Below are 26711 nucleotides of genomic sequence, written 5' to 3' on the forward strand. Positions count from 1 at the left end.
TATATCACTACACTACTTCAAAAACTTCATTGGCTCTTCATTTCCTGAAAAAAAAAAATTAAGTGTTCAATGTCAAGAAGCCTCTCCATATTGTCTCTAACCCCCTCATCCAATCTTAACTCCATTTGACCTTTCTATGTTATACTTCATGCTATGCTCCAAATCCTATTATTATCCTGGCTTTTCTCATGGCCAGGATTTTGCTTACACATTCTTACATAATTAGAATAGACACTCTCCTCTCGCCATTATTAAAGTATAAGCTGCTTGAGAGCAAAACCTATGGCTTCTATCTTAATATCTCCAGATTTTTTAATTGCATTTAATCAAGCATAGTAGCACAGCTTTTTATGTCCACTTCCTCTGCTCCATGTTTACTGTATAGCTCCTTCAGCTGATATTTCCTTTCTTATTTTTGTGTGAAATATCAGTTTTGTTCTTTTAAAAAGTGTTTCCTTTTATTAGAATCAATTGGACAATCAATTTAAATCACCATTTCTCAAAAAGAGAACATAAGCAGAACCTAAGGTAAATTATTTAATATTTTTGATGCAATGTAAGGGTCACTGGAAGATTGTTCAAATCTTACCTTTGAGGCTTGCTACCTATCTGTGTGACCTTGAGTAAGTCACTTAACCTTTCTTACCCTGGGATTCCTCATATGTAAAATGATAGGGTTGGACTAATAACTTCCGATATCTCTAACTATAAATCAGTGATCCTGTTAGTAGATATGTGGCTTGTAGAAGATGATGATGATTATAATGATGACAATTATTGGCCTTCTGTTATTTTTAAAATGAAATATATAATACGTGTTTGTGTATATGTTTGGGTATGTGTGTGTGTTAGTGTGGTTCTTGTTGTTTAATTTTTTTTTCCTTTTCTTTCTTGATTCAGATTTGTGATTTCATTGGCATAGAGAACTCTTAGTAAGGAACTTCCCTCCACTAATACAGATCAGTAACTTCTTTGTTACTCGTTCTTAGAGATTTTCTTGGATCCCTGAGAGATTAAGTAAAATGGCTATAGTAACATAGCCAGGATCTGTCAGAGGAGACACTTGACACCAAGAACATCTCTCTATCCATTATGCCAGGAAGCTAGAATCTGAATATGAAATATGAAATAAAGATAACTCACAAACCACTTTCTCATCTCTGCTTTTGCTTATAGTTTCCTCCATATCTGGAATAGATTTTGAACATTTCCTCCCCAACCTTTACTACTAAGATCTGTTGAAATTTCTCCCTTCAAGAACCAGCTTGGATGATACCTTTCTCCATGAAATTTTCCCTGATCTCTCCAGATGAAAATGAGCTACCTTTTATTTTGTCTGCCTTTTATACATTCCTGCTCTCTATTTCTACTGAGAATTCAACTCTATAAGGACAAAGCAAGACCATTTATTGTTTTCATTTTTAGGTACATAATAATGTTTTCTCCATATAAGGATAATTATTTTCAGTCTTTTTTCCCGCCCTTCTGGTGGTAACAAAGTTGTAGTGGCACTCAGATTACTTTCACATGTATAAAAATGTTATGATTTTAGGAACGTGTGTCTTACAATCTTTGTGGTGGGTCCTGAATTTGCTTCATAGGTCATAGCCTTAACAATGTTCACATCCAATTCTTTCATTTTATAGGTGAAGAAATTGAAATGAAGAGAAATCAGGTGACTGCCCATGGTCACATAGCTAGTAAGTGTCCTAGGTAATTCAAACCCAGATCTTCCCAATGCTAAGTCTAGTGTTCTATTCACTACTTCAAAAATCTGTCATTTCATCACTATTGAGACTTCCTCCACAGACACAGATCACAACTTCTACAATTCAGTAAATGAGCAGAAGTTAAGAGTAGCTGTGGTTGAAAAAAGAAATCATCATCCTTCAGCTAACCTGGTCATAAACCACTCTGAAAATAACTAGGCTGAACTCTGTCTATATTCAAAGCCTTTCCAGCTTAGTAGAATATGTCAGAACTTCAACTAGGTTGGCACATCCTTGGAGAAACCAGTATTACCACCATATTGTTAAGAAACATCTGAATTCAACTTTAGTGAGGAGGCAGCATGGTGTAGTGGTTAGAGTGCTGGGCTTGAAGTAAGGAAGACTCAGGTTCAAATTCTGCCTCTGACACTAGCTATATAACCACAATGAAACCAGTTGGTATTTTTTGAGCCCTAGTTTCTTCATCTTTAAAATTAATGGACTAGATGGCCTCCAAGGTTTTGTTTGTGTGGCTGTTTGTTTGTTGTTGTCTGACTCTCTATTATGCTTTTTTTTTTGGCAAAGAGACTGGAGTGATTTGTCATTTCCTTTTCTAGCTCATTTTGCCCATGAGAAAACTGAGACAAATTGGGTTAAGTGACTTGCCCAGGGTCATAAAGCTAATAAGTGTCTCAGGCCAGATTTGAACTCATGAAGGTGACTCCTGGCCCAACACTTGATCCACTGTGCCACCTTGCTGCCTCCAAATTTCCATCTAGTTAAAAAGCCATGATATTACTACTTGTGTGGTAAATCAAATTTAATATATGGAAATCCTCCTGCACAGGTAAGTATACTAAATTTCTTGGGTTGTAAGAAGGGCTCTTTAATACTATTCTAATTTATTATCAGAATAATTTCAACTGTGGGAACATCTTGTAGTGAAATAATACTGTCCTGGGAATCAGGAAATCTGGGTTCAAATCCTAGCTTCACCACCTTTGTGACAAAACCAGTTGCTTACGTCAACTATCATTTATTAAGTGCCTGCTATGTGCCAGACAGTGCTAAGCCCTAAGGATAGAATGGCAAAAAAAGTCCTTGTTCTCCAGTTACTCACAGTTTAATGGGGGAGACAACATGCAAACCATTATATAGAAATAAAATACATACAGAACAAATTGGAGATAATATCAGAGGGAAGGCACTAAGATTAAAGAGGACTGGGAAAGGTTTCTTGCAGAATGTGGGACTTTAGATTACACTTGAAAGACATCAAACAAGATAGGAGGGAGAGGTGAGGAGAGAAAGCCTTTTAGGTAAGAGTGACAGCCATTTAAAAATGAAAGGCCTTAGTTTCCTTAGGTATAAATCAGAGGTTAGAGTAAATGCCTTCTAATGCTTTCTGATTTTAAGATTAAGGCAAAAACACCTTGAAAAACAAGTAAAGCTTCATTAGATGTACGTCATGTTACACAATACTTCTTTCGAAAATCCCTTTGCAGAGAACTCATGCCAACTTGTTTCAGAGCTGGTGGGAAGTAGAAATAGAATTATCCTCCCACTCTTTCTCATGTATCTTGAACACATCAAATGCATAGTTGTAACTATCTCAAAAGGCTCAGATGACATGATATTAATACTATTTTAAACAACCTTTGCTAATACGGAATCAATCATATTTTAAAACATGCCAGACCAAATCTGCCTGCCAATCTACCTATGAAGGCAAATATTTCATTCTTTTTGTAGCAGCAAAAGTAGTGACTTTGAAAAGTGTTGTGACCTGGCTTCGTCTGATACCTCAGAAGAGCTCTTATGGGAAAAGACAATCAATAATTACAATTAACTCTAATGTTAACACTTTAAAATAATTATTTTATAAATAATCAGATATATTCTAAGAATACTTCCAGTTAATTAAAATGACAAAATGGCTATTATTTTTGGCAAACAACATAAAAGATGATTTTAAAAAATAATCTTTCTCCTTCAAATGTCCCACTGATTTGCTAATACACAATTTATCCAGAACTGTTTCCAATGGTAATAATTAATATGTGTTTCTGTGTATGTATATATATATATATATATATATATATATATATATATATATATATATATATATTTTTTTTTTCCTTTTCTTATAACGACAAACTCAATTTCAAGAGAATTTTGCCCAGGAATAGGTTAACTTCAACTTTGTCTTTTAAGCAATATAAATATTTTTAAAGCCTTTTCTGAAAAGTTATATTTCTTCTCTCTTGAAAAAAAACACCCTGCCATTACCATGTTGCAATGGGCAACTGCTTGGTGATTAATACTTTACTAGGTGGGATTTTAAAAAATATGGGAAAATGATTAAGGAATCACAAAGAAATAATGTATTTTAATAAATGATAATAAAAATTTAAATACATAATATACTCGAATCTAAGCTCTTTGAAGTCAGAGATTGGATTTCATTTTTGTTTTCTTCATTGACTATAAAAATACATTGCACATAGGTGCTTAACAAATACTTATTAAATTAATAAATGAATGAAGTAGTTGAAATATGCAACTATGTGTACATTTCTACCCATGAAGTAAGAAAAATCCTTGGGATGAAAATGTCTTAATATTGGCAAGGCCAAAAGAAGCACTGACAAAAGGAAAGGAAAACATTGCCAAAATAAATTTCCTTCTTCAAATGTTCAAGTCCTAGGATTTTTAAAACCTAAGGACCAATTACTTGATTCCACCAACTGGTATGGAATTAAGATCTAAAATGAGGAAGGTAAATGCACGGCCCTCTGATTCTTTAAGACAATGCTGAATCTACAGTAAAAATCAATGTAAACCAAACTAATATAATGAAGAAGAATGTTGGGTCCCATTCAAGATTTTTTTTTTGGTAGTCTGAAAATATTCTCATGAATTTTGTCCCAAAGTGAGGACTACATGGTTTAAATTCAATTCTTCACATTTTCGTTTTGTTTTAAAAGCACTTTTTTTCTTCTTCCATTGGAGAAATAGACTATTATTTTGCCTGGGTATTAGCCTGAGCCACAGAGATTTACTAATTAGGTTTTCATGACTTGCTCATAAAAATAGTCACACTGACTTGATAAAATATATTCTAGGTCTGCTTGAAATATTAAGAAGTTAAAACTACAGCAATATGGAAATAACATTTAAACATGAAACTTTTGGATTGTTATATTATTTGGATATACACTTTATATTTTATCTTCTCCTTTTAAAAATAAGAGACTTTTGCTCCCAATTTTTTCAAGATTAGGCTAATTTTAACTTTCTTTAAAATATTATAAGAAATTTTAAAATCATTTTTGAAAAAGAATCACATGTCTTCTAGCTTTAAAAAATCTGGCATTGTCCTTATATAGCAACAAGCAATTACTTTTTGACTGATATTTAATTTGTAAAATGTGCTGCTTAAAGGTTCATGAAATGTTTTTTCCACTCAAATAACAGGCTTAAAAATCAATGAAATAATATATTTTATTAGAGTTAAAAAGGCAATAGTCAGTCTCTTGTGCCTTTAGTTGGGAATAATATATTTGCAGAGCACACACATTAATGATAAGGGTATGGGGCATGTACATTGAAATGGAAAGAGATGTTAGCAGTACTTGCGTTTGGCCTGTTATGATGGCCACTAACAGAAAGAACTTTACTGACACTATCTCTTTGATAGAATATATACATCTCACTCTTGTCTACATTAGTATTGCCAAATCTACTCTTTACCCATTACTGACATTGATCATTTACCTTCCAGATACACTTGTAAATGCCACTGGTTGATAAATTCAATCATACTAACGGAAATATATGCTATGTAACAGAAGACAGAGGATTAGCAAATTTCTTAAATGTCTGCAGTGTTGTTTTACTGTAATCAGTGGCTTAAAAGTTAATTTTGTTTTAGGTTATATATGTGTATTTATCACATTTAGACTGTTTCATTTGTATAGTTCAGGTTAACTGTATAGAGACTCCAGAGAGAGCTAAAATGACTTAGTTGAATATAATTCATCTGTATCTCATGATTTTAGAAGAGACTTAAGAATCAAAATTAGAATCTTTTGCACAAATATGAACTATTTTCAACAGTCATTGAACTCATATTCTGAGTCAAACTTCTTTTCACTTTCTTCCAATTGCTTATACTAGATATGAACTTTGATTTAGACAAAATATCAAGAAATATTTTATATCTGCTTTTTAAACTTAGAAAACTTTTGCAAGACAAACTTGTGACATTTCTGTAATTCTACCATTTTAACAACTTGAAACCTTTTTATTACCAAAAAAGAAAAAACCAAAAACCAAAAATCCCAAACCATGTTTCCCTGCACAGTTCTGAAGTTTTCTAGCCATGTTCATTAAGAAAAGCCCAACTATAGATTAGGATCAGTTTTAACATTTCATTTTATGACATTTTAAAAGAAAGTAGAGACAATAACAAAAAGTAATTCCAAGCAAATGAACATCAGAGTTGTGCATAGAACTGGGAATAAATTTTGGTCTATTCACAAGTAGATAATATTCCAAAATATAGTTTAAGTTGATTCTAAATCATAATCATCAGAATGATTCCTATCTTTAGCTCAGCAGGATAGCATCACTAAAATATTGGTAGAAAACAAGAGAGCGAACCTTCAAATGCTCACTTATTAATACCATCTGGATTTCCTTGGAAGTGTGGCATAATGGAAAGAGCACTAGACATGGAATAAAACTATGAATTCTGGTTCTGACATTTGCTTGCTGTGTGACCTTAGGCAAGTCATTTTACTTCTCTGGGCTTCTGTTGTTTTCTTTTAAGTAAAATGTGGGGTTTTGGCTTGATCAGAGGCTTTTAACCTGGGCTCCACATTTAAAAAGCAACTGGTTTGTTAAAAGATTTTGGGGAGTCTGTGAACTAAAATGGGGAAATATATATTTCTTTTTATTAATTTCTAAATGAAATTTACCATTTCCATCAATTATGAAGGTAGGCAACAAAACAGTATTCTGAGAGGGGGCCTATAGATTTCACCCAAATTCTAAAGGGGTCCATGACACACAAAAAAATTTAAGAACCCCTAGGCTAGATAATCTTTAAATTCTCTTCTAGCTCTATTGTTCTATGATCCTATGGTGAAATAAATTCACCAAAGGGAATAAATTTTACATAGAAAGAACTTTCTAGAAGTAACTATTAGCAACAGAAATTTTAAAAAAAGGGAATCCAAGCAGTCAGTCTTTGCTAGGTTGGCACCAGATTTAGCAGCAGGAAAAAAAAAGGGATAAATCTGTACTAATTTTTTTTTAACTTCTATTCCCTACAAGAAATTAAACATGCTTGAAGAAAAGTAATGCATTTATGGTAAACAATATATTCCTTATACATCTTCTAAGTCAATTTTTTTTAAAGCAATGAAGTTTGATTAAGGATCAGCAACAGAATGTAAGCTCCTTTTGGGAAGGTATTTTCTCATTTTGTATCCTCAGTACCTAACTCAGTGTGTGGCACATAGTAAATATTTAATAAATTGGTCGGTCACAAAGCACCAAATGTGTGCTACTTGACAGACACCATGCAAAGCACTGTGGATACAAAGAAAGGCAAGAACATTCTCCCTGTCCTCAGAGAGCTCACATTCTCCTGGAGGAGATCACATGTAAATAACTATGTACACACAAATATATACACAGAGTAAATGGAAGGTAACCTCAGAGACAGAAGTACTAGCACAAGGGGGAGGAAAGGGGCTGGTGAGGCTTTCTGTAGAAGATGGGACTTCATCTGATTTCTGAAGGAAGCCAGGGAAGGTTAGCATTAAAGTTGAGGAGGAAAAGCATTCTTGGCAGGGGTAGTGTAAAAGTATGCACTTCTAAGATGGAGCATCAAGCAGAGGAAAAGCAAATAGAACAGTGTAGTTGGATTATAGAATATGCAGAAGGGAATAAAGTGTAAGATAACTGAAAGCATCCAGGTTGTGAAGAGATTTAATGACACAGGACTTTATATTCATTCTGTGTGTAATGGAAAGCCATTAGAGTTTATTCAGTGGGGGCAGGACTTAGAAGGTAGTAGGGATATGGCACGATAAGATCTGTGCTTTGGGTAAATCACTTTGTAATCCAAGAGGATACTGAACTGGAGGAGAGAGAGTACTGAGGCAAGGAAAACAATTAGAATGTTATTTCAATAGTTCAGGCAAAAATTGAGAAAGGCTAATGATCACTGTATGAGTACAGAGTACAAGACATACAGAAAAGGAGTTGTGAAAGTAGAGGTGACAAGATTCAACAACAGATTGGATATGTATGGTTACTGTCAGTGGGAAGTCAAAGATAGTACAGAGCTAAGGCCTGGTTAACTGAGAGAATGGTGGTGCCTTCACCAACATTTGGAAAATTGGGAAGAGGGGAGAGTTTTGAGGGAAAAATAATGAGTTGCTGGTTGATTGATTTTATAACACGAAACCTCACAGACATGAAATATTTTTGCCCAAAGCCTTCCTTGTACTATTTGGTTTACTATACAATAAATGATAGGTTTTCAGTCAACTCATGAAAAAGAAGATATGGAATACATCTGCTGTTTGGTGGACATGATCTCTAAAAAAGCAACAGCTTACTTAGAAAACAAACTTTAAATTAATAGATTCTTTGAAATGTCCAAAATTGAATAAAATGTTTTCTTTGCTTCTGTTTAATTTATTTTATGTTCCTTTTTATATCTCTATACCTAAAAATGAGTGAGAAGTTACAACTTTGAAAAAAAAATAGTCCAGTTTTATAGTTTTTAATTTTTTAATTTTTACTCTCCAGTGTTTGTCTGTTTGTTTTGGTGCCAGATCCTATGGATATTCCACATGTGGGATAACTGTTGGACTGCACCTTAAGAAGGCATTACAAATAGAGAAGAGGAAAAAGCAAAAATGAAAAATCATAAAAATGATCTTCATGGGGTCTGTTGAAGGTTGAAACTAACCATATGTTCTTGAACACTGGAACAGGAGGGAGCATTAAGGAAATACAACAGAAGAGCTGATGAATTTGCCCCTAGTAAGATTACTCATTGAAATCATATGATATATGTTACTTAAAAAGTATTATTTTTGTGGAATCTGCTTTTTTATTGAATCTTGTCTACTTGGAAGTGAAATCATCATGAATTTATAGACTTAGTCTCTTTACTAAATGAATTAAAAATTACATATTATTTCTGTTTTTGCCTGATTTTTTTCTCCTTATTACTTTGTGCCTTTCTCTTAAGAGAGAAAAAAGGTAAAATACTAACCTTTACAACTTCATTCTGGTTATATATAATTATACGATATTTAATATATGTCAAAGCTGAGGTAAGGGAAGATTAAGTGACATAGCAAAACCCACTAAATTTAGAGTTAGTAAAGTACCTTGCATACAGTTTGCACTCAAAAGCTTTTGATGAATTTAAAAAATAACAAATGAATTTTAAAAAATCAAGTTCTATCTAATTTGTGTCCTACCTTTCTAGACCATAAACCCTAAAAAAGTGATAGAGATTTGCTATAATAGCATTTCAATTAAATTCAGTTCAATTTGTTACAACAGACATTTATTGTGTACTATGTGCAAGGCATAATACTAGGCATGGAGCTAATAAGACGAAAACGGACATAGTTCCATTTTTCTACAGTCTAGTAAAGAGGATTTTAAAGACATGAAATAGGGTCATCTGAAAAGGACAAGGGAAGAGGGCACAGTCTTAGCCAGAAAGATTAAGGAAGGCTTTATTGAGGAAGTCATGCTTAAAAATAAAAGCCTTTTTTATTTGCTTGTATTTTTAAGCCCAGTATAGCATAGTGCCTGGCACATATTAGGTCTTTCAAAAATGCTTGTTGACTGAATTGTAAATGGAAAGCCACATGTAAGAGATAGTATACTCAAGAGCATGGAAGCAGGACAAAGCAGAACAAGATTGGGAGAACACTGACTAGTCCATTTTATCAATACATTAAAAAGCATTTATTAAGTGCCTCACAGTGCCTGTTATTAGGAACACTGAGATTTAAGAGTTGTCTCATAGAGGAAATAGCTGAAGTCAGTTGAGTATAATACTTTGCCAAGAAGAGAAAAGTCTAGGGGCTGAATTTTGGAAAATGTCCATTACTTAAGGGATAAGAAGAATAATAAAGAGACTGTGCAATAACTTTGCTTTATACATCACTTTCTGGGTTTGAATAGTCTTTTCTTTAACAGAGCACAGCATATAAGAAAGGGGTAATTTTGCACCTTGTCTAATTCTTGTTTTTGTCTTTTTTTGTTGTTGTTGTTGTTTTGGCTAGGCAATGGGGTTAAGTGACTTGCCAGGGTCACACAGCTAGTAAGCATTATATGTCTGAGGCTGGATTTGAACTCAGGTACTCCTGAATTCAGGGCCAGTGCTCTATCCACTGTGCCACCTAGCTGCCCCTGTACCTTGTCTAATTCTTTATGTGAGATGGTGTGAGTTTCAGTATACCCAAAAACTTATATTATTATCAGAAACTTATATTATGTTATTTCAAAGCTATTGAATCTTTGTGTTTTTACACTTTGCTGGCCATAATTATTCTTCCCCCCCCCAATTAAAAAAATGAAATTCTTAATGGCAATACACTTATTTGGATAAGCCAACCCTTTTAGTTAGAATTTCTTCTAAGGGACTCAAATGCTATATGTTCTTCATTTCTGAAACTGCCCAGTATAAGGAATACTAAGAGAAAATGGACAAGGGGAAACAATAAGTATCCACTCATCATCATTAGTACTGTTTTCAATTAAAGTATACCAGTTTTCCCCTAGCCCTACCTAGCTAGTGACATCTTTGATTTCTATCTCATAGCTAGTGCCAGTAGGAATGTTTTTTAAAAAATTCTCAGCGTAAATGCATCCATGAAAACAAAGCTTAAATTTTTAATAATTTGAATTTTTATTGCCAGCCAAAGAGATTTTAATCAGTGTTCTTTTCTCACTCTCCCTGCCCCAACCCTTAATGTTCTCTACAATCTTAACAAAGTGGAGCCTTAGAACAGGGAATAGTATGTTCCCTAGAATCACAACCAATAAGTTCATAGCCAGAATTGACAAAATGCTCTAAATACACTACCTGAGCTACTCTATATAGTACCCAGAGGGATTTAGTATTCTCTTGATGTGCATTGCTAAGCAAGCCCTATTATCATCAAAGTAAAATGCAAGGATCTGAAGGTGGATGCATTCCTTAAAAATGTACCTCTTTTTCAAAATTCTCACAAGCTCCCTTTAAGGCATCCATACTGACCAGTCAACTAAATCCTAAACTGATCATCAGATAAGACTGAAAATAATTAACTTCTTCCCTATCTGTGTAGTTCACTTTTGCCATTTGTTTTCAATTGAATTTACCACCGACTTTTTGCAGAGAAAATAGGTAAATAGTATTTTGTTTACCTCAGATGGTTAATGTCTTTTTATTTACAACACAATTGCTAATGAAGCCAAATGAGACAGTATTGCAATGTGAGCAGGCTGAAATAAAAAGACAATTTAGAAAACCTGAAAAATATTAATCAGTCCAACAGCAATCACTACCTTATTGAAAAGGGAAAAGCATTCAATAAGGCAGAGCTGGAGCATAATCAAAAGATTTATAGCTCTGGGCAATGAAGTCCAAATAAAATGCATCCATTTTTCTTGATGGCACAGAAAGGAAAAGAAAAGAAGATAATATGGAAATAGTTACACAACATAATCATGTTTCCATATCACTAGAACACTCATAGGAGAAAAATGAGAAAGCTTTTAAATGATAAAATACAGTACATCTATACACTTAGAGGATTCTTTCTCACTCCTGAAAACACACACTTATGCTATTACTCTATTAGTCCCAAGAATCAGGTTCTATTAAATGCCTCCTTTTACCTTTTGGATAGATACATTCATTACTTAAGCATTACAAGGTATAACTGGGCCTGGTTTTAAATGGATGCTGAGAAACCTAACCTTAATAGAAAACAATGGCTATTTGAAAGAACCTAGGTAAAAACCATGACATATATTTTGTTCTTTTTGAAAATCTATTAAATAAATCTCTTCATAGCTTTCTTAGGATGTTGTACTAAGCTATGCACTCATTTTATTTCATTTTATACTATAGTTATTTATATAATTTCATTTTTTTACCCTTCCCCCATTTTAAGTTCCCTGAGGGCAGCGACCAGAGTTTTGCATTTCTTAGTTATCTAACAAAACAGCTCCTTGAACACAGTAGACACTTGATAAATAGTTTTTAAACTGGATATAGTACCGTACAGGTAGTGGGTGCTCAAAACTTGTGGAACTGAATTTTGTATTCATGCTGTAGTCCTATAAAAATTGTTCAGTAAACAAGGGTAGATTTGGATTGGTGTTGTGTGCCGAAATATGTCCTTATATGAGCTCCTTGCATTTTTTGGGAGGAGAGGAAGAGGAAGAAAGGAGAGAGCTACATTGCTCCTACGCAAAGAGGACTGTGTTAATGGACTGACTCAAGGGGAGAATCACTACCAGTATCATAGCTCTCTCCAATGGCTTTTTTATGTGTCATCTGTAGAATGTGTACTTTCCATGCTGAAAAATATGAATTAGGCTTACAGACTTGACAGCTTAGGGATATCTATATTGTGCCAATAATTCAGATGCTTGAGAAACTTAGAGAATAAATTCAGTTGCAGACTTTAGCACACATTTTAAATAAATTAATTTTGATTTCTGGAGAGAAGCTTACCTACTTTTAAAAAGAAAGTAAATTTAGAGAATGGCAGCTCTACTCCATATTGTACCTTGATATCCCAAATACAAGACTTGAAGATCAGCAAAGATGATACCAAGACATAAAACTTCGGGCATTATTTTTGGGAAGATGTTCTGGATTTTAACTCAAAAGGATTATATTTGAGAAGGTGTTTTGGATTTGAAATCAGAAAACCTGAATTAAAATCATTTTCTGCTCTATACTACAAGCTTCACCTTGAGAAAATCATTTTAACTTTCTGGACTACTTTAATCATTTTCATAGGTATAAAATGAGGGGGCTGAATTAGATAATCCCTAAAGAGTAATTGTTTTAAATACAATTATGGCCCAGTATTCTACATATATAATTATGGCAAATTTTCCCTTACCAACTGATTTCCTCTGCCTATTCCTTGAATTCTTAATATAATGGCAACCTTTTTTTTTTCAGCTTGAGGGAAATGTATAATGTGAATCAATCTATTTGTCTATTATTGCAAGGAAATCATAGAATATGTCATCCCAATAACATTTTTTCAACTTATAAAACTGACATCATTAATTTGATCTCCTATAAGTAAAAACATTTTATTAAGGGGTGATACATATTTCCATTTAACTGAGTTTTGAGGTTTGCAAATGAAGGTACCTTAATTGACACATTCTTTTAGGTATTCTTCATCAGCAAAAGTGCAAAACAAAACATTTTAATATTCCTGGGTTTCTTCATCCTTTTAAAATTTTTATTAATTTTTGTGAAATGACATCTCCTTCATGAGTCAACCGTTAATTAATGACATAGCACTTTAGCACCCCTGTATGATGTCTTTATCATGTTTCATTTTGTATTTTAGCTCTTTGTGTATCTATCATTCCCTCCTATCAGACTGTAGCTCAATGAAGGTAAGACACTATAGTGAAGTAGAAATAGTGTTAGATCTGGAGTAAAAGCTCGATTCTTACACTATGATCTTGGGCATGTCATATAGACTCTCTAGGACTCAGTTCCTCATCTCTAATATGAAGGAATAGAATGTGATGTGCTTTCAGATTCCTTATACTCTGAATCTCTTGACCATGTCATCTAATTTTTCTATATCCCCAGGGATTAGCATAGTGTTGTGTACACAAAGTTCTTGACAAATGTTTGTTGAACTGAAATGAGATATTGAAGCTAAATGAAAGCATGATACTATTGATCCATAATCACTTACCAGGATTCTTCCTACTACAACTTTCTTTTAGCATTGGCTTTCTTAAAACAAACAAAATCTCATTTATCTTATGGCTTTAGCAAGGTGCTTGAAGTTAAAGGTTTTAATAAGAATTTCTTTCCTTGATATCCCAAGGGAGGAAAGTGTCTGCCAACTATCTGAAACTGAATATTTGAATAAGTATAAATGGTTTCTTTTTGTTTGTTTGCTTTAAAGAAAAATTGTTCTAGCAATGGGAGTATTTGAAATTTTCTCTCTTCCTCTTTAGTTATATTTTGACATCTATTTCTTGTCCAATTCTTTTAAAAATAAATTACACATTTTACATATAGCAACACATAAAGATTTACTTTTTAAGTATAAAGAGTATCTCAGTTTTGCCACAGCGAAGTTAGGATAGTCTCTGATAAAGATATTTAACCAGAAAAAGCCACCCCCAGTCCCACTACAGAAAACCAAACATCTACATGACAGAATCCAAGGAGTCAAGCTATTTTTTACATCTTGAGAATATGAAATATAAATTTTACATACTAGTAAAACATTTCAGGTAGATAAACTTAAATTTGATTTACCATCAAGGATCATAAAACATAGCATATATATCCAGTACTTCCTTTAAGCATACAGTATAGACTTAGCCATATATACATATGTGTATATGTACATATGTATGTATATGCATACACAAGCGTAAGATATAAATAGATGTGTCTCAGTATAAATGATACACATAGCCTATTCTATCTATGTATATTGTATTTTAGTATATATAACACTTGCTACTCTCCTCAGTGGGAAAAGCAACCAGGAAGCATATGAATCAGGATTCTACTTACATGTCTATTGTCAAGACTAATTATTATTATTTTTTATTTTCTACAAGATGATGGAGGATAGAAGTTATTGATGTCCAAGAATAAATGGGAATGTGTTTGAATTTCATATAACATTTCATAGCTCAAACCCAGTTAACACTTGATATTCTTAATCCTGTATTCAAGGCAGAAACTCTTAAAGGAATGAGCTTTTAATATTTATAAGAGAAATATGAACAGAAACCTAATTCATCAATCTGTTACCTAGTATGAATATTAGTCTTTAATTTTTACTTCTTCTTTATACTCACACTTATGGATATTAGTATAAATACATCATTATCTACATTTCCTATACATTTTTCTTTTTTATATTCTAGTAATAATTGTGGCTTTATTCAACAGGTTCAGTTAACACCCACCCACCCACATACTCTTCCCTCCATATACACAAATAATATCTATATAAAGAGCTTGTGCATCTCAAGAGGTGACATTTCTTGAAGGCACAATTTTTGTATGGTTAATATTTAAAAGATGCATAGACTTTTAGCTAAATTTTTAAATACTCATAGAGATCAAGGTGCAATTCTACTTTATGAGAAAGCTTAAAACATAATGAAGTGTATTATAATTGATTTTACTCTGTTATTTTAGGAATAAATATAGGAAATGATATCTGAAATTCTTACTGTGCTTAAAATCAGCAAATGAAGGGCAAGTTTAAGGCTTGCCTACATTTTCGTTTTGTTCAATGAGCAATTGTAGCATCCTACCCACCTACTTTCCCCTAAAAAATAAAATGCCCACAAACTCAGGATCCAAAATGGGTGAATATGTCAAATAACAATGACAACTATAGTTTAACAAGAATTGTAAGATCTTTAAATGACAGCTCAAAATATTTTATAAATCCATTTCAAATGTAAATTTTTACTATAAGCTAACAGATATTCTTTGTAGGCAAAATCAGAGAACTTGCACACTGACAAACATTCCCTAATGTTTCCATTTCTTTTTTCTTAAGGGGAATGTTTTAAAATAAATCAAAATTGGGTAAGGAATTAAACCCAGTGACAAGTTCTCATAGCAGCACAATAGTCTCATGCACAACCAAAATAAAATCCACTTGCCATCCATCATTATTGTAATTTTTCAATTTTTTCTTGGAGCACATACCTTAGTTCTATAATTCTCATAGACACGTTTCCTCTTCTTCCCTTTCCTTTTTTTTAAAAATGAAACTATTACTCTCCAATCCAGTTCAAACAGGCCCATATACCAAATTTTCATTGACAACATGAAGTATAGATTTCATGTGAGGACTTCCACAGTTCTTCCCATGGAAACATGGGAAGGAGGGATAATGAAAGTGAGAACTTGGTGTTTCATATTTATTTATCTTCTAAGGCCTATCTACAAGATATTTAAGTAGGCTTGCAAAGATTTTCTGACATGTAGCAATACAAAAAGAACTTTATCTGAAGATCAATTTTGATTACTCATCATTATCATCCTCATCATCACCACTATCACTACCATCTAGACCATCAATAACCATTATTACTATCACCAAAGTGAACATTTTTGGTCAGAATCATAGCTGACACTTGGATAACACAATTTTTGCCTATAATTTCACTGATGAAAGGAACCAACTATTCAGTGATCCAATGAAGAATTTAACAACAAAACAAAACAAATGTCTTGGTAGGTATATCCTAATTTTTCCTCATTTCCTGAAATGACTTGTATGATGTGGACTATCTTTCACTTGGAAAGATAGGGACTGAGACTGTAATTTATTTTTGGATGAGGAAATTTCCTCTCAAAATCCAGGTCTACATTTTCCCAGAAATTTATAACCTCAGAGTTTTCAAGGCTAATGATAAGAGAAGTGATCTGCTTCGTGTGATATAGCCAGTACACAGCAGGGTTGAGATTTGAACACAAGACTTCTTAGCTGCAATGCCAGCTTTCTCTCCTCTAAGCCAGACTGATTGTTTTCCCTATGAGGACTACACAAAATAAAATATTATATTCCTTCTGAACTCTGAGTACACAGTAAATAAGAGAAAGTCTTTAGTAGCCATCATTTTTTCTTACCCCCCCCAGATTTTAGACATTAAACAAATAAAGGCACAATTTAGATTATAAATAATTATGACAATAAACAGAAAAGCATCTGAATGAATCTATTATTATATTGCATGGAGTATAATAACTTTCAAAGCTTTTCCAGTTTTAGAAATACATGTCCAAATGAAGAGAGGCTGTTTAGCTTGTGGCCAAAGGAATAGTGCACTTGGGACCTAAAGACATCAGGAATTCCATTCTAGATTATGTCAATATATTAGAATTGTGACTCAGACTTACTTCCCCTGAGACTTCGGTTAGCCAGATGGAAAATGGGAATAGCAATATTTGTACTATCTATATCATAGAATAACTTAGATAATCACTATGAGATAATGTTCTTGGAAATACTGTGTAATGGCAAAGTAATACATAAATTGAAGCTATTGTTATTAGCTAAATAAGGCATGTTTACCAAAATAACCATAAAAAGAATAATACAGTCCAAGGCAAGAGAGGAAATATCCCCACCTTAAGGATTCAGTCTGACCTGTGGCCCAATTATATCACTGATTTGGTCACTGTAGTTGTACCTTGAAGAATTTTCCCTGGATGGGCTACAAAGTGAGTCTACTCCAATCAGAGTGCAATCTCAAAATGTTTTAAGCCAAAGAACATTTAATGAATGGTTTTCAATTAATTAGCATTTCTAAGGATAGCTATCAGACCATCCTCCAACCCAAATCCTATGAACAAATGTGAAATATGCAATTCACTAATCACTTGCTCAGTACCTAGAGTCTAATCCTACATTCTCTAAGCCAACCTTTCAAACATTCTGCTCTGATAACTCCCTTTTAATATTGCTTTCCTCTTTCTTTTCTCCTTCACTTTTCTCCTTTCCCTTTTTTTCCAATTTATCTGTTCCCTTCAGTTAAACTTATCATAATGATAAAAGTGGAACACATTTTAAAATGTCTACTCTATTTGTTAAATACAATTTAAAATGCCCCCATTCCCAACTTTTAAAAATCAAGTGAGTTAAGCAGCCTTTTCTATGTCTCTCCCCTCCTCCCATCCAAAGATAACAAAAATTGTTAACCTAAGTAAAAACTGCTTTTTTACTATGTGGCCATAGAAAGATCCTTGAACACTATGCATTTCAGAAGTCCTTATGGGAAAAAAAAATATCATCATCCTTAGTCTAGGGTATAGAGAACATAAACACAAAAGAATTTTCAGGTTGATAAATATACTGCGATTATCCAATATAACAAAACATTTAATAAAAATTGAATTTCTACTTCCAAAATGAAAGAACCAACTTAATTCTTGGTCAGAGGTAAGAAGGAAAAAACAAGATGCCCAGAACTGTAGGGAACTATTAGTTTCTTAAGCTTTCAAACTGGCTATTTTAATTAAATTAATTTTGAAAAGCTCTTCTGAGTTTGGAAGTGGGGGAGGGTTTCTAAAGGAGTTCAGAAAGGGTCTGATGTACTTGGGAATATGACCCACAAATATCATTAAAAAAATAACAACAACTATGTTCCTTAATACCACAAGAAAGAACACTGTAGTTAAAGACTCACCATCTCAGACAAACATTTAAATTCTTTGGTTTAAGTAAATTTTTTAAAAAGTCTAATATGCATTGCAACTGGAATAGTGCCTATACAACATTTACAGCCCAGCTAGGACATTCTTCTATTATTCCCTGTAGGCACATTTCCTTGGGCTCATTTAGAGAGCAGCATGCAACTTCTAAGCAATTTATGGTTGCCTTTTGAGTGTCAGTATGTTAATAAAGAAGACCAAAACATAGTGGCAATCCTATTACAATTAGGATAATGAGTCACAATTTTTGCTTTTGATGTTTCAGGTCTTTGAACTCTCTGAGCTTTGATTTGGTGTTTAGAAAACACTCTTACCACAGAAAACAGGGTATCTGAGAGAGAACCAACCCAATGGAGATACATTTTTGAGGGCATAGGGAATACTTTAGTCCAGAAACAAGTATATGAATTTTCTTGCTTATCTTTTTTTTTTGACAATTAATGTTTGGATGACAAATGAGTGATTCTAACTTAGAGAAATATAAAAGAAAAATGGAATTCGAAAAACCAACATTCATACCTTATTATGCGTCTGAGTTTGTCCAACTAGTATAAGGATATTTGATGAGATGATAGATAGGCAGAAGTTAATTAAGATTATTGACCTCTCAGATCGGATATACCTGTCCAAAGGGATAATTGCAAATGTTAAAATTTGAAATAGGCAGAGATTTATCTTGTACAGCTTTTAAATTCATCAATAATTAGGCCTACAGAAACATGGTCTATTACATATAAGAAAATGTTTTTAAATGCAAAATTTTACAGAGGTTTTTTTTTTTTGTGATTTAAGTATGTAATGGTATCATGTAGAATTCATGGGAATTAGAGCTGGAAGAGACCTTAGTTATCAACTAGTTCAGTCTCTTCATTTTATAGATGAGAAAATGGAGTCCAAATGGCTTTCCCAAGGGCTTAAAGCAACCAATTCAGATTGGTATCCAAGTCTGCATAATTCAAAATCACTACATGGTTAAGAATATTTTAACATATTCTAAACTATGCTTTTGAATCTACCAGTTTTCTGGAAGTCAGAGAATTAATTTAAAGGTTCACTTTTTTATGTGATTTCTATAAATACATAGTTTACTATTATGGAAATTTAAAACAAATATGATAAAATATTCTCAGCACTGCTGTGTAGATCAACCTAAAAAGAATAAATACAAATTTTGCAATGCCATTCTTAATCAAAAGTAATAGAATGATCATATATGCACATATGTATCATGTGTAATACATGTGTTATAAAAGTGTTTCAAAATATAAAATAACTGCTTTATTTTTGTGCTGTGATAGAAACCCCAAGGGGCAATTCTTTTTATACATGTAATTTTTAAAAAAGCTTTTTTTTCCTATCCAGAATTTTTAAAAAATGATAGCACTCTGAAGGCACTCTGTTCAAAAATCACCCCCAAAATATAAATGCTTGATCACTTCTTTTATTTATATATGTCCTGTGGTAACTCAGTGGATGATATTATAATGCTTTATAATAACACCTTCCACCTTTTTATGCTTTGTTGATGCTTTGTTTGCACAAGTAAATATGTTCCACAATAGGCACTGTTCTTATAGTGTGATGTTAGATATGAAACATCAGGATGCAGTGAATCGAGAATATAAAACCAAATGCTCCTTCTCCTAATTTTGTAATTGTCAAGTGACAAGCTCCAAATTTGAAGGCACATTTCAGGAGAGCAAAGTAAAAAATTACTTTTACAATTTAATGGGCATTCCATTTCTCCTCAAAACCAACCCAAATAGTTACCACCAAAATTAGACTCAGGTTTAATTACAGGGCCTTTCCACATTCACTTATGAAGAAATTATTATCATTTCAACTCTCAGGATAGTCATAAAGATTATAGATGGGAATGCATGTGTTATTTCTCATTTTCCTCTCCAATTCTTCACATGCAACGAGTTCATCCTTTATTTAGTGTCTTAGTATTTCTAAAAAAGTGTCATGTGGATTGCTTGCTTGAACAATCATCTGCCTAATTGTACCTATGTGTAGGTATGACTTAATTTGAAAGAGACCATATAATTGACAAATCAATCTTACATATTTCCTTGTTCAATTTTGCCTATATTTCCATCAGTAATTTTAAAGCCTACGAGAACCTAATTTCATATAGAAGTGGTAAAATGGATTGCTGATGGACTTACTCAGACAACAGAAAGTAGAAGTATATTCTGGATGCCTTTCAATTATGTTTGTGTACTTATGGCAGTAAATGATGACCAGCCCAAAGATAAATCCTCATTCTGCAGGAAGCGTTATTCGGGCAGCAAAAGAAGTTACTATACTACCCCACACCTGTGCCCACGAGGGATGTCTAGAGTAATTGTCTCTCCAACCACCAACCTCTAGGTCCTGAAATACTCATGATTGTTCATGCCCATATTTTCTTGGGCAGACTAAGCTACAATTTTTTTTTTTGAGAATTGCCACCATTGCTATAGATTAAAGTCCAACACTGTCAATATTTTGCTTCAATGGTCCATGGTTTCTTCATTGGGGTATTCTCTCCAATAATGCATATCATAACACACTCTGTACTTTAGTGAATGGCTTTCAAGAGGTTCTGTGACTGAAAAATTCATCAGCCTTAGTCAACCTGGTGATAAGCCTCTCTAAGGCCCACTTAAGATTGGCCCTCAGATTACAGTCATATAGTCTATATCTAGTGGTTGTGAGGTCATTTCAATTGTGTCTGACTCTTTGTGACCCCTTTCTTGGCAAAGATACTAGAGTAGTTTGCCATTTCCTTCTCCAGCTCTTTTTACAGATAAGGAAACTGAGGCAAACAAGGTTAAGAGACTTGCTCAGGGTCACACAGCTAGTAAGTGTCTGAGACCAGATTTGAATTCAGGTCTTCCTGACTCCAGGTCCATGGCTGTATCCACCACACAAGTAATTAAAGATTTATACTTCTAAAAGCTGCCCAAACACACTCTCCATGGACATAGTCTTTAAGAACCCATTGTCATTTCCACATCATAATAAAGCATTTCTGTAAGACTTCTTTGGAGGGGTGAATCCTTTACCACTAGAAAATGATGATTCCATCAGAAAACATTGCCTCAAACGTGTCCCTAAATCCTCCAAACATCTTAACTGTAGGGAAATCTTTATACATATGAACTTTAAGCAGCTCATTTATTTTGCTATGAATTAAGAGAATTAATATCCTTGACCAAGTTAACTTCATTGATCAGTCAGCCAATGAAGCATTCTTCATTAGAGAAAAAAAGAGAATGCTTAACAAAGACAAAAATGAAGATAACAAGTCTAATCAAATAGTCTTCCACTACTGAGAGCTGATAATCATTTTTGTTGGTGTTCTAGGTACCGACTGACTTGTAAAACAAACTATTGGGGACAAGGACACCATCTATGCCTGCACTATTTTCAATAATGCAAGCAATTGACAAATTAGAGATGATTCCCATACTTTTATATCATTTCACAATAGTAGTTTGGTAAATGTATTTAGGATAGAACAAATGTCAACATTGAAGTTGTGCTGCTACAATGCAATAACAAAAGTTATGGGTGCTATTATTACAATATTCTAGGCCTTAGGAAAAATCCAAAGTATTTCTTCCATTTACCACAGAATTATGTTCCAATCAATGTTATGGTACATTTTCCCCCTAATACTTCTCTTATTTTGTCTACTTATTTTATCTACTTATTGCCTCCTTTGATTTGTCCCTCTTTGATGGGAAAGAGGAAACACTATCCACCAAGGCCTTTGATAAGCAGCTGAAGCAGAGTGTTGAGAAATAAAGCTTTAAGAGAGAAGGTTAGTTTATTTGGCCCTTTCTAAATTCTTAAGTACAAAACTCAGAAATAGAGTTAACTGAGTAACTGAGAAGTTATACTGAATATTCCAATTTCATTCTTGTACTGAATGGAAAGCAAGGAACAGAGAGAGCATTATATAGACCTAAACTTGAAATCTTTTGATGCATGGATGAGGGGGAAAAAGAAAGTGTTAATTAATGGCACAACTATGCACTTAATGACCAAAGCCATTAGGACTAGAGGGAAGAGAACATTTTTAAAAGAATATGTAATGCTATATTGTCAACAACAGGTCAGCACATAATTAAGTCAGATAAACCATTCCAATTTATTGTTATAATCATTTTTTAGAATTGTAGCACAAAATAAATAAAGCAGACAGATATATAATGGGTATCAGATCCCCCAATTTACTTCTAAGCCACTGAATATTTCAATCAAGTGCATAAATAAAATACATACCTCCATAGTGCTGCATAGACAACTGCTAGGGTGATCAAGGCCAAGCAAGACAGACCACTGCCTACTATGAGTGTTACTGAAGGTGCCCCAGATGATTCCATGATCTGTAAGTCACACACGTGTGTGCACACACACACAAACAAGAAGAGAAGCATTTTATAAAAATTAAAATGATAGAGTACAAACTCAGTAAAACCAAACTACCATTTAAGAAATACCAGCAAAGACTAGTTTGTCTCTGGAACAACTTCATTGCCATAGCTTTCATCTCTCCAATGACAAATTCTATCAATTACTCCTCTCCTTCTCCAACCCCCAATATGAAGATATAAATAAGGCCTTGTGTGCTTAAAATATTTAATCATACTGTACCACCTTAATAATCTATTTTAAAACAGAGACTTGAGAATCTAACTTGATAGTCATTTACATGTTAAATCATTCTCTAGCTAAAATTTAAAGCTATATCTCTTCCTTCCAAAAATATATTCAGTAATTTCTCTATGGATATTTAATAATATTTACTCTGTTGTTGTTCATTTACTATTCATTTAACTGTTCAAAATCTAGTTCATGCTTACTTAAAATTTATCAAACTTTCTGACTTTAGCAACTTTGTCCTAAGTCAAGTATTCTTCCATTTAATTTCCCTTGGTCTCTGGGCAGCCTGGAGAAATTATATTTTCTGGGACAGGAATATATTTCATTATTTTGCCAATGAATATTATATGTGGAGTTAATTTACACAATACTAACAATAGTAGTAAAACATATGACCTTGAAAAATATCTTGTTTCTCTTTAATGCAAATAAAAGAAAGCATTTACTACCTAAGTGATTTCTGTGTTTAGAAATCAACATGGCAATAAGCAATAAGACTGCTATTGCAGAAGTATTTTTTCAGCATTGAAAGTTTGAAAGGGTACATTAAAAGATGCTGTTTCAAAGCCCTGGAGATTTAATAAAATTCTATTTCAGAGGTTATGTTCTTTCATCTATATAAGAGAGGAAGCTGGTACTCATTTAGGCCAAATTTAGGCTGAAATGTAACATTTATTGGAATTGCTATGTTCATTTCTGGAAATAATTTCTAATAATACACAAGATGAGCACATTATTTCCCATTTAAACATTACCTCACAACTCTCTGCTTTTGGAAACTATTTTCAGAAACCTCTTGTACTTATAAGGACTGATAATACTTTTTTATATTTAGTGATTTCCTGAAAACTTGATTTGATCCTCTCCCTCCCAAATATCAGAAGACAACCTAAAAATCTGTACTGAAAATATCCAATGCAGATCTGCAATGTATTTAGCTACAGTGTCTAGGATTTTCATTCCACTATCAACAGTATCCTTATAAATTCCTTGGAATAGCTTTACAATCTTAAAAAAAATAAGTTGGCAATTATTTGATTTGAAAGTTTGCAGCACATTAGCATTACAGTGAGAAAGCTTTCTCAATTCTTTACTGCAGAACATTGAAGTTAGAAGACATAAAATTGAGTAGGATTTAGTTCTATCACACCAACTGGAATTCAATTCAGTAAGCCACTGTAGCCAAGGTGGAGACGAACCTAATTTTGCCATCCTGTAATATTGTACATTCCCCCATCTAAAATCCGGTTCCCTGGAGAAACACTCCACAAAATATCCTTGTCTTTACATTAAACCGTGTTTTCCCTTTGTTACTTACTATTTCTCTAGGTTGCTGAGCCAAAATGGCGAAGGTGGAGAGACGATCACATAAGCATTTCGTATGGGATGCATCGGTAAGCACAGTTTTACATCCCTGGGTGGACCAGGTTCCCAAAGACTCGTTCCTGCAAAGGTGGGGGGAAGGGGGGGAAATCAGGATAATTACGCCTGACGGCCAATTCCGAAAAGAAGAAAATGCAGTTTAATTGACAGAATCGTCTACTGTAGTTCCCGGACAGGAAGAATCTACTTGTTGTTGAACAGGACGTAATTTAGATGCATCTCCAGTTGTACAGTAATGCAAAGCGAGAGGGGGGGAAAAGCAGGCAGGCGGCTGTGCAGCGTGCAAAGAGCTGTCCAGCGCCTTTGGTGCTGAAACCAGGGCTTGCTCTGTCCAGCCCTCTGCGAGGAACCCAGCAGCGGCAGAAGTGGCAGCAGCGGCAATAGCAGCCTGAGCTTTGGCAGCTACTTCCTCTGCTCATCGGATCATTTCAAACACTCGTGGTGTAAAGAGGCTTTTCTCATTCTCAAACCAGCTCTGACTTCCGTCCCGCATTTTTGGCGGTGAATGCTGGTATTTAAAATGCGGATTTCTCTGAAAAACCTACCTAAAAGATTACATTGGTTCGTCTAGGTGATATCAGATCTTCTCTGCTGCTGGTTAGGGGTATTTTCCCCCCTATAAAATTTCACCCTGGAAACGGGTGGCAGCGGCAGCGGCATCAGATGATTCCAACTCTTACTGCCTTTGCCTTAGCTCCAACGGAGGGGTGGGTTTCAGCACTGCTTACACTGCCACAGCCAAAGACACGAGTTTGCCCTCCAGACTTCACTCAGCCTAACTCGCCTCTGCGGCCCCTTTGATTTCTTCCCCTCCCCCTCTCTCTTTGACTTGGGGCAACAGCATCAGGATAACCCTAAATCAATGAGAAATCTGGAGTAATGATCCCATCTGCCAGGCTTGTGTGTGGGTAAGGGGCTGACTGAGGATGGGGAGAAAAGTCCCAGGATCAATTCATTTTCCCCCCATTAGATTTAGCCATTCAAAATGCTAAAGCATATGGTCTGTTTCCCACCCCAGCAGAACAATAAAAATGGTATCAACCTACGTTTTCTTCGTGCAGGGAAAAAAGAAAGAAAAAGAATCACCCCCTCCACCCCCAACTGAACCAACCTAAAGAGATCATTTCTATAGGAAAAAGAAAGAAAAAAAAGACATCTGTTTCACTAATTGACCCTAGTATCATTTCATGTGTCATATGTTGAATGAACCATTTGTTTTTACCCCTTAAGTCCAAGCATAGAAACTCTCTAGCCAGAAGCACCATTTATTGCAAATTTCTTTTTATTTCAACCCAAGTCCCCAAATGGGATAAACTAATCTTCAAAGAGGAAGAAGAGAAATAAATGTCTTGATAATAATTTGTTAATAACTTAGGATTCTATATCCTCTGTCTTTGAATGGCTCAAAATACTGAACTAAAATACATACGCAATATATTTCTGATAGGTTTCTACAAGCAACATCCCTAAAGCTCAGGGACAACTGTACTTCCAATGAGTTTCAAAATACAATAATTCATAATAGCTCATTTTGGCACCTTGCAACAACACTTCTACCTATGATGTGTGAGACAGAAGAATAGAGAGCGATTGTGGGATAATAGTTAAAAATACTCTCAAACACATCCAAATAGTTCTTTGCCTCAAGGATATAGGATTGCTGTACTTTTCATTAAGTTATAGTGATATGCCAACTTTTATCAAAAAAAGAAAAAGAAAGTTGTCCCATCAGTTCTAGCACTAATAAATTTCAATTCCACTGAAACTTAGTAGTAATTCAATATTTTAAATTAGTTTTTGGTCTCTTATCTAATTGTAACATATATCAAAGAAAGATAAACTTAAGAAAAAATGATATTTTAAAACATAAGATGCAATTATTCTTCTTGAAAGGAAACTTCATTACAATTCAGTCATCTAACCATCATAGTTTCAAAATGGTGTCTAAAGATTTTTCTTTCAATATTTTGTTATAATTAACAGATTTTAGCAAAGAAAACAAGGAGAAAGCCTTATGTGAAAGAAAAATATAAATATTTACAACCTGAAAACTCCTTTACTACAGACAAATATGATGCTTAATTATGCCTGAAAGATATGTTTAATTCAAGAATGTTCTTGAGATCTACAGATCATGTACATGTAAGTAGGTCCTTCAGAGCAGTACTCCTTAAACGACTGAGTAGGCCCTGACTAGGCAAATTAGAAAAGGAGGCTACATCTGTCTTTAGCTTCAGCTGACCTTGGCATACTGTGCCTTGTTTCCTCCTCTCATTTTCCTCTTCCTCTCCAAATACCCACCATTCAGTTCCTCAGTGTGGGTCTCATAGGCCTTCTTCCCAAGATACTGATTACATGTTCCAAAATGTCCTTCCCACCTCAAAACTCCCATTATTTCCTTGTCCTGATCAGAGAAACAAATTCATACCAAGATGTGAATGACTTATAACCCTTTC

At 33.9% G+C, this 26711-nt stretch overlaps 1 protein-coding gene across 1 annotated transcript in view; it reads right to left on the minus strand.

Moving 5' to 3' along the window:
• Positions 1-26711, minus strand: part of ADGRB3 (adhesion G protein-coupled receptor B3) — an 888617-nt gene that overhangs the window by 156117 nt on the left and 705789 nt on the right. The window contains exons 19-21 of the mRNA XM_078155299.1: positions 24191-24317; positions 22492-22595; positions 18733-18835 (exon numbers count right to left, since the gene is read on the minus strand). Of these exons, the coding sequence (XP_078011425.1) occupies positions 18733-18835; positions 22492-22595; positions 24191-24317 (334 nt within the window). The remainder of the gene's footprint in view (positions 1-18732; positions 18836-22491; positions 22596-24190; positions 24318-26711) is intronic.

This window comes from Phascolarctos cinereus, unplaced genomic scaffold (assembly GCF_003287225.1).
Source record: "Phascolarctos cinereus isolate Bilbo 61053 unplaced genomic scaffold, phaCin_HiC Scaffold_5;HRSCAF=322, whole genome shotgun sequence".
Lineage (NCBI taxonomy): Eukaryota > Metazoa > Chordata > Mammalia > Diprotodontia > Phascolarctidae > Phascolarctos > Phascolarctos cinereus.